At 40.2% G+C, this 15,655-nt stretch overlaps 1 protein-coding gene across 6 annotated transcripts in view; it reads left to right on the top strand.

Annotated features, from left to right (window-relative positions):
• LOC139368626 (diacylglycerol kinase zeta-like) overlaps window positions 1–15,655 on the top strand; it is a 105,888-nt gene that overhangs the window by 66,559 nt on the left and 23,674 nt on the right. For all 6 annotated transcript variants that reach the window (XM_071107772.1, XM_071107762.1, XM_071107745.1 and 3 more), the window contains 9 exons: window positions 867–975; window positions 1,338–1,433; window positions 2,839–2,916; window positions 3,014–3,070; window positions 3,238–3,306; window positions 7,742–7,813; window positions 8,163–8,279; window positions 8,442–8,513; window positions 8,647–8,742. In XM_071107772.1, coding sequence (XP_070963873.1) covers window positions 867–975; window positions 1,338–1,433; window positions 2,839–2,916; window positions 3,014–3,070; window positions 3,238–3,306; window positions 7,742–7,813; window positions 8,163–8,279; window positions 8,442–8,513; window positions 8,647–8,742 — 766 coding nt within the window. The remainder of the gene's footprint in view (window positions 1–866; window positions 976–1,337; window positions 1,434–2,838; window positions 2,917–3,013; window positions 3,071–3,237; window positions 3,307–7,741; window positions 7,814–8,162; window positions 8,280–8,441; window positions 8,514–8,646; window positions 8,743–15,655) is intronic.

The raw sequence follows: 15,655 nt of genomic DNA on the forward strand, positions 1-15,655 counted from the left end.
AGGAAACGTATGATCTCTGTAATTGCAAACAAAGGTTTCTATACCAAATATTAAGTTCTGCTTTTCTGATGTATCAAATACTTATGTCATGCAATAAAATGCAAATTAATTACTTAAAAATCATACAATGTGATTTTCTGGATTTTGTTTTAGATTCCGTCTCTCACAGTTGAAGTGTACCTATGATAAAAATTACAGACCTCTACATGCTTTGTAAGTAGGAAAACTTGCAAAATCGGCAGTGTATCAAATACTTGTTCTCCCCACTGTATGTGTTGTCCTGCCATTCTCATTCCCCAGTCCATAATGACAACCTCCATAGAGCTACCTCAATAGCGACACCGCTAACAAAGTAGCGCTAGCTGGTTGGAGCTGAGTAACACTGCTACAGCATTGATCTCCTAGTTAGCATTGCTAGTCTCTCTACCAGTCTTATAGGCGGAAGGGCCTGAGACAAAGGTCTCGATAGTGACGAACGGACTGACTATCACTAGTGTCGTCGAAAATGTTTGTATAATAGCTGAGGAGGAAGATCTAGTGTGTTTTTTGCTCTTGAAAACCCACATGCACTCGTGGGCACACACACACACACACACACACAGAGTATAATGCCTATAAATGTGTTTCAGTGGTTTGATAAAATGTATATGGTGATGTTGATCAATACTTCATTGGATATCTGAAGGGTCAATTGATGAAGTCCATTCAATGTACAGGATGGTGAAATAGTTTCACCTCAAGCTAACTAAATTCATTTCTCGGCTGCCTGCAATTTTTTTTAAATTTGGTTTAAAAGCACAGCCTTGGGTGTTGTACTATACTGCAGAACCTTTTAAAAGGCCACATTATTTATTGTTTTGTTTCAGGAAAGCTATCGCTAAGTCAGGCCTCCAACACTTGGCAGCCCAGCCCAGCGCCTCAGCCCCAGGCAAGACTGACCCACTTCGAGAGAACTGCAACACTGTCGACTGGAGTGTGAGTATAGCCTCCGGTGTATAACGGTTTAGAAAGGTCCCATTCAATGCCGCTACAGCAGAGATTCCAGAAATAGCACAATTGGGCCTTTTCTTGTTACGTTGTCCTCATGGAACCTCAAAAAACAGATTTTGAACAACAGAAATGCTATGGTGAAGATTTGCTTAGTTGCGTGTGTTCACACAGGTTTTAGACATATCTAAATGCAAAGACAAAAAGAGGTGAAATGAGACAAAAGAGGTGAAATGGGGGTTGCTGCCCAACCAAATATACAGTAGCATTTTCATCTGAGATAAAAACTGAAAACTGGTGACATTTGTCCAACCTAAATTATTTCCGTATTATATTCTCTGTCCTCCCAGGATAATGCCCAGTTTGGGGATCATATCTGGTTTGAGACCAGTGTCTCAGGAGACGTCTGTTACGTTGGAGAGCAGTACTGCGTCACAAAGACAATGGTGAGCCTTCACTGCAACTGAACTGCACTAGGACAAAATAATGTGTTTGAGCACCCTCTGTTATTCACAGAAAGACTAATCTGCATGGCATCGTTTGTAAAAGTGTATTTTAGATTATTGAGACTGTTACAGTAGTACGTTATTGCAGCATTCTTTTGGGTACATTTTCAATAGAATATGTTGTCTAATGATTTATTAGTGTAGTGTGCAAAATCAGCCACACTTTTAAATATTGTAGCACATATTTCTGACTTATAGTTATTATTTTTTGCAACACTACTCCTCATACAGTTTAAACTAGAAACACCGTTCAAAATGTAAAATGTGCAGACTGGTCTGGAATAGTGTGCTTGTATACAGCTATTTGATACTATTTATAGTTTTTACATTTTTATTAAACTTCATCCGCTTTCATTGGATTTCTTCAACATTCTAAAGCTTCCATTGTGAGATCACAACTTCCAACATTCCATTCACTGTGAATGCAACAATGCAACTTTTGACACAAAACAACTCCTTTGACCACTTTCCCAAAACAAGTTAGACAAAAGGTTGGAGAATATGAAATCTTTCTCTACTTCTCTGCTATTCAAATCATAAATCAGTAAACAAAATGTAACCACATTAACATTTTCTCAAACTTTTTATAAACAACTGATATTTTTACCATTTTCCCAACAAGTTAAGCAAAAAGTTAGAGAGGTATGACATCTTGGTCTACTTCTGTTATTCAAATCTGAAATCATAACAAAAGTCTCTTCTACCAATCAATAGTTTAGAGCAGTGGTTCTCAATCCTGGTCCTGGGGACCCAAAGGGGTGCACAGTTTTGTTTTTGCCCTAGCACTACACACCTGATTCAAATCAAAGCCTTTTGATGAGTTTATAATTTAAATCAGATGTGTAGTGTTAGGGCAAAAACAACATTGTGCACCCCTTTGGGTCCCCAGGACCAGGATTGAGAACCAGTGGTTTAGCGTGACAATAGCTAGCTAATGTCAGCTAACAGCTCTATTGTCTTGTTATTGAGCAGCACAAATGGAGCCATTGCTATGGATACCAATGCATTTCAATGGCAAATAAGGGCCATAGACTGGTGAAATATGTCTGATATTACATCTACTTTTTGAACTATAGCCATACAAAAATGTGCATAAATGAACATGGGTTTGAATGAGAACCATAGCAATACAGAGGTAGCTATTCAAAATGGTCCTGCTCCTTGTCCAATTAAACTACACTGGACAAAAATATAAACACAACATGTAAATGTTTAATGAGTTGAAAAACATACTTTTAAAGAGCTGAAGCAAGTCACACAATTTTTCTTCATGAAAATGACCATCTGGTTTATTATTAGCATTGGCCAAATAAAGCTAAATATTATCTCTGTGATTCTACCACAGCAAAAGTCCGTGGCGAGGAAGAAATGTGCTGGCTGCAAAATAGCAGTCCACACCATGTGTATCGAGCAGCTAGAAAAGGTGACTATAAACTTGACCAATTATTAGATTATACTTAAACAACATAACCAGGAATATTTATGTTTTTGACCAACGATGTTGTATTTTCTCTCCACAGATCAATTTTAGATGTAAGCCATCGTTTAGGGAACCCGGATCTCGAAATGTTCGAGAGGTCAGTATCTTTCTGGTCCCTGCACCACTTATTCTTAGTTTCTCTCCAAGTTATTTGTTCTTTGACTGTATTTCTGTCTCACTAACTGATTCAGTCTACATTAGTCAATTTCAATGTCAGTGCATCACGATTTGTTATGTGATTCAACAATGTTTCCTAAATTCCAGCCCAACGTTGTCCGTCACCATTGGGTCCACAGGAGGCGCCAGACTGGGAAGTGTCGACAGTGTGGGAAGGTCAGTGAGAACCATTCACCAACCATATATTCACAAACAGTGCCTTCAGAAAGTATGCACACCTCTTGACTTTTCCCACATTTTGTTATGTTACAGTTTGAATTTAAAATGTATTAAAATTAGATTTTGTGTCACTGGCCTACACACAGTACCCCATCATTTGTTTTTACAAATCAATTAAAAATGAAAAGTTGAAAAGTCTTAATAAGTATTAATCTCCTTTGTAATGGCAAACCTAAATAAGTTCAGAAATAAAAATGTGCTTAACAAGTCACATAATAAGTTGCATGGGCTCTCTCTGGGTGCAATAATACTGTTTACCATTATTTTTTTATGACTACCCCATCTCTGTACCCTACACATAGAATTATCTGTAAGGTCCCTCAGTCGTGCAGTTAATTTCAAGCACAGATTCAACTACAAAGACCAGGGAGGGTTTCCAATGCCTCTCAATGAAGGGCACTTATTGGTAGATGGGTAAAAAAAAAGCAGACATTGAATATCCCTTTGAGCATGGTGAAGTTATTAATTACACTTTGGATGGTGTATCAATACATCCAGTCACTACAGAGATACAGGCGTCCTTCCTAACTCAGTTGCCGGAGAGGAAGGAAACCACTCAGGGATTTCACCAATGGTGACGTTAAAACAGTTACAGAGTGTAATGGATGTTATAGGCAAAAACTGAGGATGTATCTACAATAGTGTATTACTCTACAATACTAACCTAAATGACAGGGTGAAAAGAAGGAAGCCTGTACAGAATAAAAATATTCCAAAACATGCTTCCTGTTTGCAATAAGGCACTAAAGTAAAACTGCAAAAAATGTTTGCAAAAAAATTAACTTTAATCCTGAATACAAAGTATTATGTTTAGGGCAAATCCAACACAACACATCAATGAGTACCACTCTTCATATTTTCAAGCATGGTGGTGGCTGCATCATGTTATGGGTATGCTTGTCAATGGCAAGAACTAGGGAGTTTTTTTAGGATAAAAATAAATGGAATATTGTGAAACAGAGGAAAACCTGGATATGTCTGCTTTCCAACAGACACTGGGAGAAAAATGTACCTATAATCAGGACTATAACATAAAACGCAAGGACAAATACACACCGAAGTTGCTTACCATGGCAACATAGAAAGTTCCAGAGTGGCCTAGTTACAGTTTTGACTTAAATCTGCTTGAAAATCTATGGCAATACTGGAAAATGGCTGTCTTGCAATGATCAACAACCAACTTGACAGAGCTTGAAGAATTTTTTAAAGAAACGTGCACATATTATATAATCCAGATGTGCAAAGCTCTTAGATACTTACCCAGAAAGACTCACATCTGTAATCGCTGCCAAAGGTGATTCTAACATATATTGACTCAGAGGTGTGAATACTTATCTAAATTAGATATTTATATATTTAATTTATAATAAATATGCACAAATTTCGAAAAACATGTTTTTACTTTGTTATCGTGAGTAGATGGGTGAGAGAAAAAAATATTTAATCTGTTTTGAATTCAGGCTGTAACACAAAATGTGGAGAAGTCAAAAAGTATTGGGACAGTGACACATTTTTTGTTGTTTTGGCTCTGTACTCCAGCACTTTAGATTGAAATGATACTATGAGGTTAAAGTGCAGACTGTCAGCTTTAATTTGAGGGTATTTTCATCCATATCGGGTGAACCGAAATTACAGCACTTTTTGTACATAGTCCCTTCATTTTAGGGGACCAAAAGTATTTAGAAAAATGTACTTATGTGTACTTGTTGGATGCATTTGCTGTTTGCTTTGGTTGTGTTTCAGATTTCTTTGTTATCAATAGAAATTAATGGTAAATAATGTATTGTGTCATTTTGGAGTCACTTTTATTGTAAATAAGAATAGAATATGTTTCTAAACTTACGTGTAGTCATAAATTAATTGTGAATAATGATGTGAGAAAGTTACAGATGCACAAATATCATACCCCCAAGACATGCTAACCTCCCACGATTACAATAACAGTGGAGGTTAGCATTTTATTTGGGGGGGGGTATGATATTTGTGCATCTATAACTTTAACACTCATCATTATTCACGATTCATTCAGGATAGTGGTTCCCAAACTTTTTATAGTCCCGTACCCCTTCAAACATTCAACCTCCAGCTGTGTATCCCCTCTAGCACCAGGGTCAATGCACTCTCAAATGTTGTTTTTTGCCATCATTGTATGCCTGCCACACACTATATGATATATTTATTAAACAAAATAATGAGTGTGAGTATTTGTCACAACCTGGCTCGTGGGAAGTGACAAAGAGCTCTTATAGAACCAGGGCACAAGTAATGATAATCAATAATGTTGCTCTTTATTTAGTTATTGTACATATAAAACCTTTTTTGTTCATTCAATTGTTAATAACTCACCACAGGTTAATGATAAGGGTGTGCTTGAAAGGATGATAATAATTTTTTCCCGCACATTGAATATAGTTGCGGAGAGTCCATGTAATCTTAGATTCAGGTCATTCAGGCGAGAAAAAACATCACCCAGATAGGCCAGTTGTGTGAGTAACTCGTCATCATGCAAGCGGTCAGACAAGTGAAAATAATGGTCAGCAAAGAACATTTTAAGCTCGTCTCTCAATTACAAAAAACGTGTCAATACTTTGCCCCTTGATAACCAGCGCACTTCTGTATGTTGTAAAAGTGTTACATGGTCACTGCCCATATCATTGCATAATGCAGATAGTACACGAGAGTTCAGGGGCCTTGATTTAACAAAGTAAACCATTTTCACTGTAGTGTCCAAAATGTCTTTCAAGCTGTCAGGCATTCCCTTGGCAGCAAGAGCCTCTCGGTGGATGCTGCAGTGTACACAAGTGGTGTCGGGAGCAACTGCTTGCTCACACAATACCACTCCACTCTGTCTCACTGTCATGGCTTTTGCCCCATCAGTACACATACCAACACATATTGACCACCAAAGTCCATTTGATGTCACAAAGCTGTCCAGTACTTAAAAAAATATAATCTCATGTTGTCCTGGTTTCCAGTGGTATACAGAAGAGGATGTCTTCCTTAATTGACCTCCCATAAACGTAACAGGCATATACCAGGAGCTGTGCCAGGCCCGCCACATCTGTTGACTCCTCCAGCTGTAACGCATATAATTCACTGGCTTGTATGCAAAGCAGATTTTTTTTTTAAACATCTCCTTCCATGTTACTGATTCGTTGTGAAACAGTGTCGTTTGATGAAGGCATTCTGTTGACTCTTTTGGGCATTTTCCCCCAGCATTGTCCCAGCCATATCCGCAGCAGCAGGGAGACTTAAGACTTCCACAATAGTACGGGGCTTGCCTGTCCTAGCCACTCGGTAGCTCACCATATAAGATGCTTCTAGCCCCTTCTTATTACGGGTATCTGTTGCTTTTATACATGTCTTACTACTTGAAAGTCGTCTTTATTCTCGCTCCAAAAATTCCCGTGGCTTATTTTTCTAATTATAACGTGTCGTTTCTAAATGTCTGCGCAATAATAAAGGTTTCCTGTGAGAGAGCAACAGTTTATGTGATTGGATGATAATTATCTGACTAGACTACCTATATTTGACATTGTGTTGTTATTTCGCTGAATACTAGATGGCAAAATTTTATTTTTGGCAGTGAAACGAGGCTACTCAGGTGAGAAAAAAACCTCACCCAAATGTATAGCCCATTTGGAAAATAGAAATGTACTGTTTGAAAATGTGAAAGATTTTTTACTTTTTTTAAATTTAAATTTTTAAATTTTAAATTTTTTAATGTGAATCACATTTCTATTTGATGTACCCGCAACGGCATTGCGAGTACCCCTGATTCAGGACTATCCGTAATCATGTAGAGTCACAAGCTTGATGTAATCATTGCGTGCTAGGAATGTGGTACCAAATACTAAACCTTTGAGTACTTTAATACACATATAAGTGCATTTGTTCCAATACCTTTGGTCCCCTATACATTTGGGGACTATGTACAAAAAGTACTGTAACTTCTAAATGGTTCACCTGATATAGATGAAAATACCCTAAAATTAAAGCTGACAGTCTGCACTTTAACCTCATAGTCATAATAATTTCAAATCCACATTTCTGGAGCCAAAACAACAAAACATTTGTCACTGTCCCAATACTTTTGGAGCTCACTCTACAGCACAGGTGTCAAATTCAACCGAGTGGCTGCGGGTTTTTGCTCCACCCTTGTACTTGATTAAAGGAATTAAGGTCACTAATTAGTAAGGAACTCCCCACACCCGGTTGTCTCGGGTTTAATTGAATGGAAAAAACAAAAACCTGCAGGCACTTGGCCCTCCGTGGAAGGAGTTTGACATCCCTGCTCTACATATACTCAAGTACTGCAAACCATTAAGAGCTGTCAACGCAAATTTGTAAAATGTTACTTATTCCTCTACAGGGTTTTCAACAGAAGTTCTCATTCCATAGTAAAGAGATTGTTGCAATCAGCTGTTCTTGGTGCAAACAGGCAGTAAGTACCCGTAGTCCATAGGCTGTATCAACTGTTAAAAGAAGTATGGTCCCTATTCACACCCAACCCTTTTCCCTTGGCACTAACTCTTCGATGATTGCACATCTGAAGGGTCTGGATAGGTATACACAGTATAGTGGTCGAGCTTCCACTTTGTTTCTTCCACCTTACAGTTCTGCAAACATAGAAAGGTTAAGGCCAAGGGGAAAGGATGGGGAGCACATTGGGACATACTAACTTTGGGTCAGTTTGAGATGGATATTTCAGTTTGGAGCAGAGAGTGGAGTTGTGTATCCTGACTTTGGTAACTTTGGTATGGTTATTGATTGTTGTACTCTCCTCTGTCCAGTATCACAACAAGGTGACGTGCTTCATGCTACAGCAGATCGAGGAGCCTTGCTCGCTGGGAGCTCACGCCTCCGTCATAGTGCCGCCCACCTGGATCATCCGGGTCCGCAAACCACAGGTACTGCAATGATCAACACACACACACAGACAGACAGACACACACACACACACACACACACACACACACACACACACACACACACACACACACACACACACAGACACACACACAGACACAGACATGTTGATTCAATGGATGTATTTGTTTTTGTCTCCTCAGACATCATTAAAATCAAGTAAAAAGAAGAAACGCACATCTCTGAAAGGGAAGCCGAGTAAGAAGGTAGTAGAGGTAAGGAAAATCGTATTAACATATACATATTGTGATTATGATAATGTCCTCTTAAGTTATCTCATTTGATGATTAGAACATTGAGATAACAGAGGCGGCGATCTTCATGTCTCGACTGTTTTCTCTGCTCCAGGATGGTCGATGGAAGCCCTTCATAGTAAAGCCTGTTCCCTCGCAACTCATGAAACCTCTGCTGGTGTTCGTCAACCCCAAAAGTGGAGGCAACCAGGTGAGTTTGCTCAATGTCCACAGCTCCCTTGACACCACTGTGTATGGGGATTTGTCCACACAACTCAAACATACAGTGCATTCGGAAAGTATTCAGACCCCTTGACTTTTTCCACATTTTGTTAAGTTATAGCATTATTCTAAAATTGATTAAATAAAACATTCCTCATCAATCTACACACAATCACCATAATGAAAATGTGAAAACAGGTTTTTATAAATTTTTGCAAATGTATATAAAAAAAACATATATATTTCATATAAGCTTTCAGGCGCTTCTGCTATGAGACTCGAAATTGAGCTCAGGTGCATCCTGTCTACAATGATCATCCTTGAGATGTTTCTACAACTTGATTGGAGTCCACCTGTGATAAATTCAATTGATTGGACATGATTTGGAAAGGCACACCTGTCTATATAAGGTCCCACAGTTGACATGGCATGTCAGAACAAGCCATGAGGTTGAAGGAATTGTCCGTAGAGCTCCGAGACAGGATTGTGTCGGCACAGATCTGGGGAAGGGTACCAAAAGAACACAGTGGGCTCCATCATTCTTAAATGGAAGAAGTTTGAACCACCAAGACTCTTCCTAGAGCTGGCCGCCTGGGCAAACTGAGCAATTGGGGGAGAAGGGCCTTGGTCAGGGAGGTGACCAAGAACCCGATGGTCAATCTAGCAGAGCTCCAGAGTTCCTCTGAGGAGATGGGAGAACCTTCCAGAAGGACAACCGTCTCTGCAGCACTCCACCAATCAGGCCTTTATGGTAGAGTGGCCGGACGGAAGCCACACTCCTCAGTAAAAGGCACATGACAGCCCGCTTGGAGTTTGCCAAAAGGCACCTGAAGGACTCAGACCATGAGAAACAAGATGCTCTGGTCTGATGAAACCAAAATTGAACTCTTTGGCCTGAATGCCAAGCGTCACATCTGGGGGAAACCTGACACCATCCCTACGGTGAAGCATGGTGGTGGCAGCATCATACAGTGGGGAAGTTTTTCAGCAGCAGGGACTAGGAGACTAGTCAGGATTGAGGGAAAGATGAACGGTGCAAAGTACAGAGAGATAATTGAGGAAAACCTGCTCCAGAGCTCTCTGGACCTCAGACTGGGGTGAAGGTTCACCTTCCATCAGGACAACGACCCTAAGCACACAGCCAAGGCAACTCAGGAGTGGCTTCGGGACAAGTCTTTGACTGTCCTTGAGTCGCCCAGCCAGAGCCCGGGCTTGAACCCGATCTAATATCTTTGGAGTGATCTGAAAATAGCTGTGCAGCGACTCTCTCCATCCAACCTGACAAGAGCTTGAGAGGATCTGCAGAGATGAATGGGAGAAACTCCCCAAATACAGGTGTGCCAAGCTTGTAGAGCCATACCCAAGAAGACTTGAGGCTGTAATTACTGCCAAAGGTGCTTCAACAAAGTACTGAGTAAAGGGTCTGAATACTTATGTAAATGTGCTATTTCAGTTTTTTATTTTTGATAAATTAGCAAAAATGTTAAATGTTTTTGTTGTTTTGGGGTATTGTGTGTCGATTGATGATAAAAAATACATATTTAATCAAATTTAGAATAAGACTGTAACGTAACAAAATGTGTAAAAAGTCAAGGGGTCTGAATACTTTCCAAATGCACTGTACATTGATGTCAATGAGAGATTTACGCTGAAGTTAGTTACACTTTCTACATCCCTTAGTGTAGAAATTAATTACTGATGATGTTGATGCGTTGTAGGACAGCTTAACCTTTACAGTAAAGTATTTTATGTTAGAGAGCGACATATGTGTTACTACTCTGACAGGGCTACCTCATCACGTGAATTCCAAATATGGCTGTCGCGGTGACCGTATTACCGCCACACCGGCAGTCACAATTCATAACGTAGTTAAATCCCTGTGAACGGGGGGATGAAAATGGCGCCGTAGAGAGAACACTGTGTTTCAGCGAGCTCTCGTGGCATTCGTAAATTTATATTTTTACATTAATCTCCTAGCTTGAAAAAGTGGTAGAATTGGCTAAATAAGTTACCATATAATGAGTCTTGACGACTTTTTCGCAAAAATCTCCGACAACGTGCCCAACAGAACTACTAAGAAGTCGACCAAAACCCCCACCCCTGTGGATGTGCATGAGGAGCTAGCTAATGTTAGCGAGGCTATCACCATTGCGGATACAGGCACAATGGACCTGGTGATTCAAAAGATGACTGATAACATTACTAAAGTGATCGATGCTAAGATAAGAACGGTCTTGGAAGCAATAGCAGGCCATTCAGCTGAACTACAGAGGGTTGTGGAACGTGTTGTTGAGGCGGAAGGAAGAATTGATGCAGTGGAAACTTCAACTACATCTATGGACGCTAAGCTAAAAGCACTTGAGAAACAGGTGCGCGAAATGGCGGAGCACATTGACGACTTGGATAATCGAGGACGCAGATGCAATATTCGTGTTGTGGGACTCCCGGAAAATTCTGAAGGGACACGTTCAGTAAAATTCTTTGAGGAATGGATCCCTGGCTACCTACAAATGGACACTAAGGCTGGCCGTGTGAAGCTGGACAGAGCCCATCGCTCTCAAGCACCGATACCCGGTCCCAATCAGCGCCCACGGCCGGTGGTTATAAAGTTCCACAACTTCACCGACAAGCAGCGCGTCATGGATGCGGCTAGAAACATCGGCTCTGATGGTAGTCAACGTAAAAGTCCTAAGGTTTCATTCTTCAATGATTATTCCACGGCGGTTGTACGAAGACGCAAAGCGTTTGATGAGGCGAAGGCTCGACTCAGGGGAATGAAGATGGACTACGCACTGTTGTACCCGGCCACATTGAAGATTATGGTCAGCGGATCACCTAAAAAGCTCTACACACCTGAAGAGGCTGCTGCGTTTATTGACTCTCTCGGGTAAATAACTTTTAAGCTGCACCTCAGCAGCACTGGATAACTTTGTTTATTTTTGGTTGAATCTGATCATGAAACAGTGACGTGAGTCCTCACGTACTTCGGCTCAGTAATATTCGTATCTTTATTATTTTTCTTGCTAAAGTAATAGCCGCTATAGCTCAGGCTGAGATATGTGTGAATCCATATTGGTGCCCAGGTTTGGTTTTAGGTGGAAGAGCCTCAATATTCTCCTATTGATTTTCTTTTCCATACATATAAAGGATGAGGCAATGGAGCGGCGATGCAGACTTAAGAGTCTACATTGGAGAGTTGAAATCCCCTGCATGTTAGCTAGTGGGAAAACCCCCTTTTGGATCTTTACATGTTTAATTTTTGGGTTTAGTATAGTTCGAGTTCAGGGTTCATATCGTTTGTTTATGCTCAGTGAGATGGAGGAGAGTTCAACACATGAAAAAAGGTACCACCCCACTTTTACAGTGGGATCCAGTCTGGATATTGAATGGTCAAGATACAATGGCAGGTAACGGACTGCGTGTATGTACATGGAACATTAGAGGGAGCCATAACCCCATTAAGAGGAAGAAGGTACTATCTTTTTTGAAAAAAGAAAATATTGATATTGCCCTGTTGCAAGAAACTCTTTTGGATGATAAGGAGCACCTGAAATTACAACAAGGGGGGTTTGGTCAAGTGTTTTTCTCATCATTTACATCCAGAAGTAGAGGGGTAGCAATTCTGGTGAAAAATAACTTACCACTTAAGGTCTTGAATTGTGTGAAAGATAAATTTGGTCGCTTTGTTATAATTAATGGTACTTTACAAGGGCAGAACATTTCTATAATTAATATTTACTTCCCCCCTGCTAACCCCCCTGATTTCCTCACTAAGGTTTTTCTAGACTTTTCAGAATTAAACTCGGACACTGCAGTGGTTGGAGGAGATTTTAACTGCTTGTTGAACCCCCTTATTGATAGGTTCCCCAGCGGTATAGCTTCACTCTCTCCTCAAGCTAAGTCACTTAAAGCTATTTGTGATGATCTGGGGTATGCGGATGTCTGGAAAGCTTTTCATCCCTCCAACAGAGAGTTCACTTTTTTCTCTGCACCTCATGGATGTCAGACTAGAATAGATTATTTTTTTGTGCCCAGGATGTCTCTGCAGTCTGTTCTATCCGCTAGGATAGGAAGCATAGTCATATCTGATCATGCTGAGGTGATCCTGGACATAAAACTCAACGGGGCATTCAATCGGTCAAGACATTGGAGGTTGAACACAACCATTCTTAAAGACCATACATTCACATCATATTTCATTACAGAGTTTAAAGCATTTTTCTCTATTAACTCTCAATCAACAGATAACCCCTCGCTCCTTTGGGAGACCTGTAAAGCGTATGCCAGGGGTCTGATTATGTCATACACAGCTACTAAGAGACGGAAAAAGCGTGAAAAGCAAAAAATGTTAGAGGGTGAATTAGGAACTAAAGAGAAGGACTACATTAAAACGCCCACTCCTGCCCTATTAAAGGAAATATCAGTCATTAGATCAACGTTAGACTCTCTCCTAACACAGGACGCTGAAAAGAAATTGAGATTTGTGAGGCAAAAGCTATATGAACATGGCGATAAGCCAGGAAAGTACTTGGCATACCTAGCTAAAAAGAGAGCTGACTCTCAGTCAATTGCTACTATTACTGACTTTGATGGTAATCACTTATATGAAAAGAAATTGATAAGTGACTCATTTAAGAAATTTTATACAAATCTTTATGCCTCAGAACTGCCAAATGATGCACCCAAATTAATGGGTTTGTAAGATTGAGCTCCCTACTATCTCCGAAGAGCAGCGGTCCCTCCTTAATGCCCCTATTACCAAGGAAGAGATAATGTTTGCAATTAAGAATCTGCAAAATGGTAAGGCCCCAGGACCAGACGGGTTTTGTAGTGAGTTCTATAAAGAGTTCCATGGCCTGATCCTTGAGCCATTGCGTGATATGTTTAATCACTCATTTTCAAATGACCAACTCCCTCAAACGCTGAGAGAAGCCAACATTTCACTTATTCTCAAAAAGGGAAAATGTCCAGAGTCTTGTTCCTCGTACAGACCAATTTCCCTTCTGAATGTGGATAGAAAATTGCTTTCTAAAATTCTAGCCACAAGATTAGAGGACTCACTGCCATTAATTGTGAAAGGAGACCAAACAGGCTTCATTAAGGGCAGTAAGTCATGCAACAATGTCAGGCGGCTTCTTAATGTAATTCAAGCTTACCAACAAAGTGCTGTGGATGGTCTGGTGCTCTCCCTAGATGCTGAGAAAGCATTTGATCGTGTGGAGTGGTCTTACCTATTATTTGCTCTAAATAAATTTGGTCTGGGCGACAACTTTATAAAATGGGTGAAAGTTTTATATGATGATCCTCAGGCTGCTGTCCTTACTAATGGGCTAAGGTCAAATAACTTCTCTATACACAGAGGTACCAGACAGGGCTGTCCTTTATCCCCCCTCCTCTTTGCACTCGTTATGGAACCACTGGCTGAGGCCATCAGGGTAACGCCTGCTATACAGGGGCTGCTCATTGGTGATGTTTACCATAAAATAAGCTTGTATGCTGATGATGTCCTGATATTCATCTCTAGTCCCGAGACTTCAAATACAGCTCTTATTAATATTATTGAATTATTCAGCGAATTCTCAGGCTACAAGATTAACCTAACTAAGTCAGAGGCTATGCCACTTGGTAGCCTGCACTCTGTACCTAATACTTCTCCCCCCTTCCCTTTTAAATGGTCTCCCTCAGGTTTCATGTATCTGGGTATATTTGTAACTCCTAAATTCCAGCAAATGTACAAAGCCAATTTTGTTCCCTTGTTTGATACAATAAGACAGGATCTGGAGCGCTGGAACTCTCTCCCGATTTCTTGGTTGGGTAGAATATCCCTCTTGAAAATGAACATTTTACCTAGACTACTTTACCCAATCCAAATGATCCCAGTATTACTCTCCAATAAGGTAATAAAGGATGTAAATGGATGGCTAAGTTCCTTTATATGGAGTAAACGCAAACCAAGACTTAAGATGGCAATATTGCAGCTGCCAAGTTCTATGGGCGGCTTGGACCTGCCCAATATCAGGTTCTATCAGTGGTGTGCCCACCTTTGTTATATTTCTGACTGGATCACAAATGATGGCTCCTCTATTTGGTTAGACATTGAGACTTCTCTTTCAAAATACCCCTTACAGGATCTTTTATTTTTCAGAAGCTTCAAGTCTGTAGAAGGTCACTGCAATAATCCCGTTACACTTAACACACTCAAAGTATGGAGGTCAGTTCAACGCTTCCTGGGAAGGTCCAAACTAACCTCTGCTCTTACCCCAATTGTTAACAATCCAGATTTCAGTCCAGGATTGCTGGATGCCGGCTTTAACTCTTGGCTTAATAAGGGCATACGCAGGCTAAATGACTTATTTGTTGATAAGATTTTGTTGTCATTTGAGCAGATGGTCGAGAAATATCGACTCCCAAAGCAGGACTTTTTCCGCTTCCTACAAGTAAGACATTATATCCTGAAGAGCACCACCTAAATTGGTAACCCTGAAGTGTCTGTCATTGAAAGAATGCTTTTTTTCCCACAAAGGAAAATGTCTGTAAGTCTGTTTTATGATACTTTAAGGTCCCTTTCTGCTGTCAACACACAGAGGGTGAAACAAGTGTGGGAGAAAGAATTGTCTGTTACTATTGACGAAGAGATGTGGGAGGACATTTGGAGATATGCAAAAACAATATCTATATGTAATCGTACTAGAGCAATCCAATTAAGAATAATACACAGATTGCATATATCCCCAAATCGCAGACATGCTTTTAGCCCCACCTCCTCTTCCCCTCAGTGTCTTAAATGCAAAACTGATACAGGCACCCTAACACATTGTTTATGGTCATGTACCAAAATACAAAGATACTGGTCTGGTGTTCTGCAAGAAATTGAAAAGATCCTAGGGGTTGATCTAGAGTTG

Source organism: Oncorhynchus clarkii, chromosome 2 (assembly GCF_045791955.1).
Source record: "Oncorhynchus clarkii lewisi isolate Uvic-CL-2024 chromosome 2, UVic_Ocla_1.0, whole genome shotgun sequence".
NCBI lineage: Eukaryota > Metazoa > Chordata > Actinopteri > Salmoniformes > Salmonidae > Oncorhynchus > Oncorhynchus clarkii.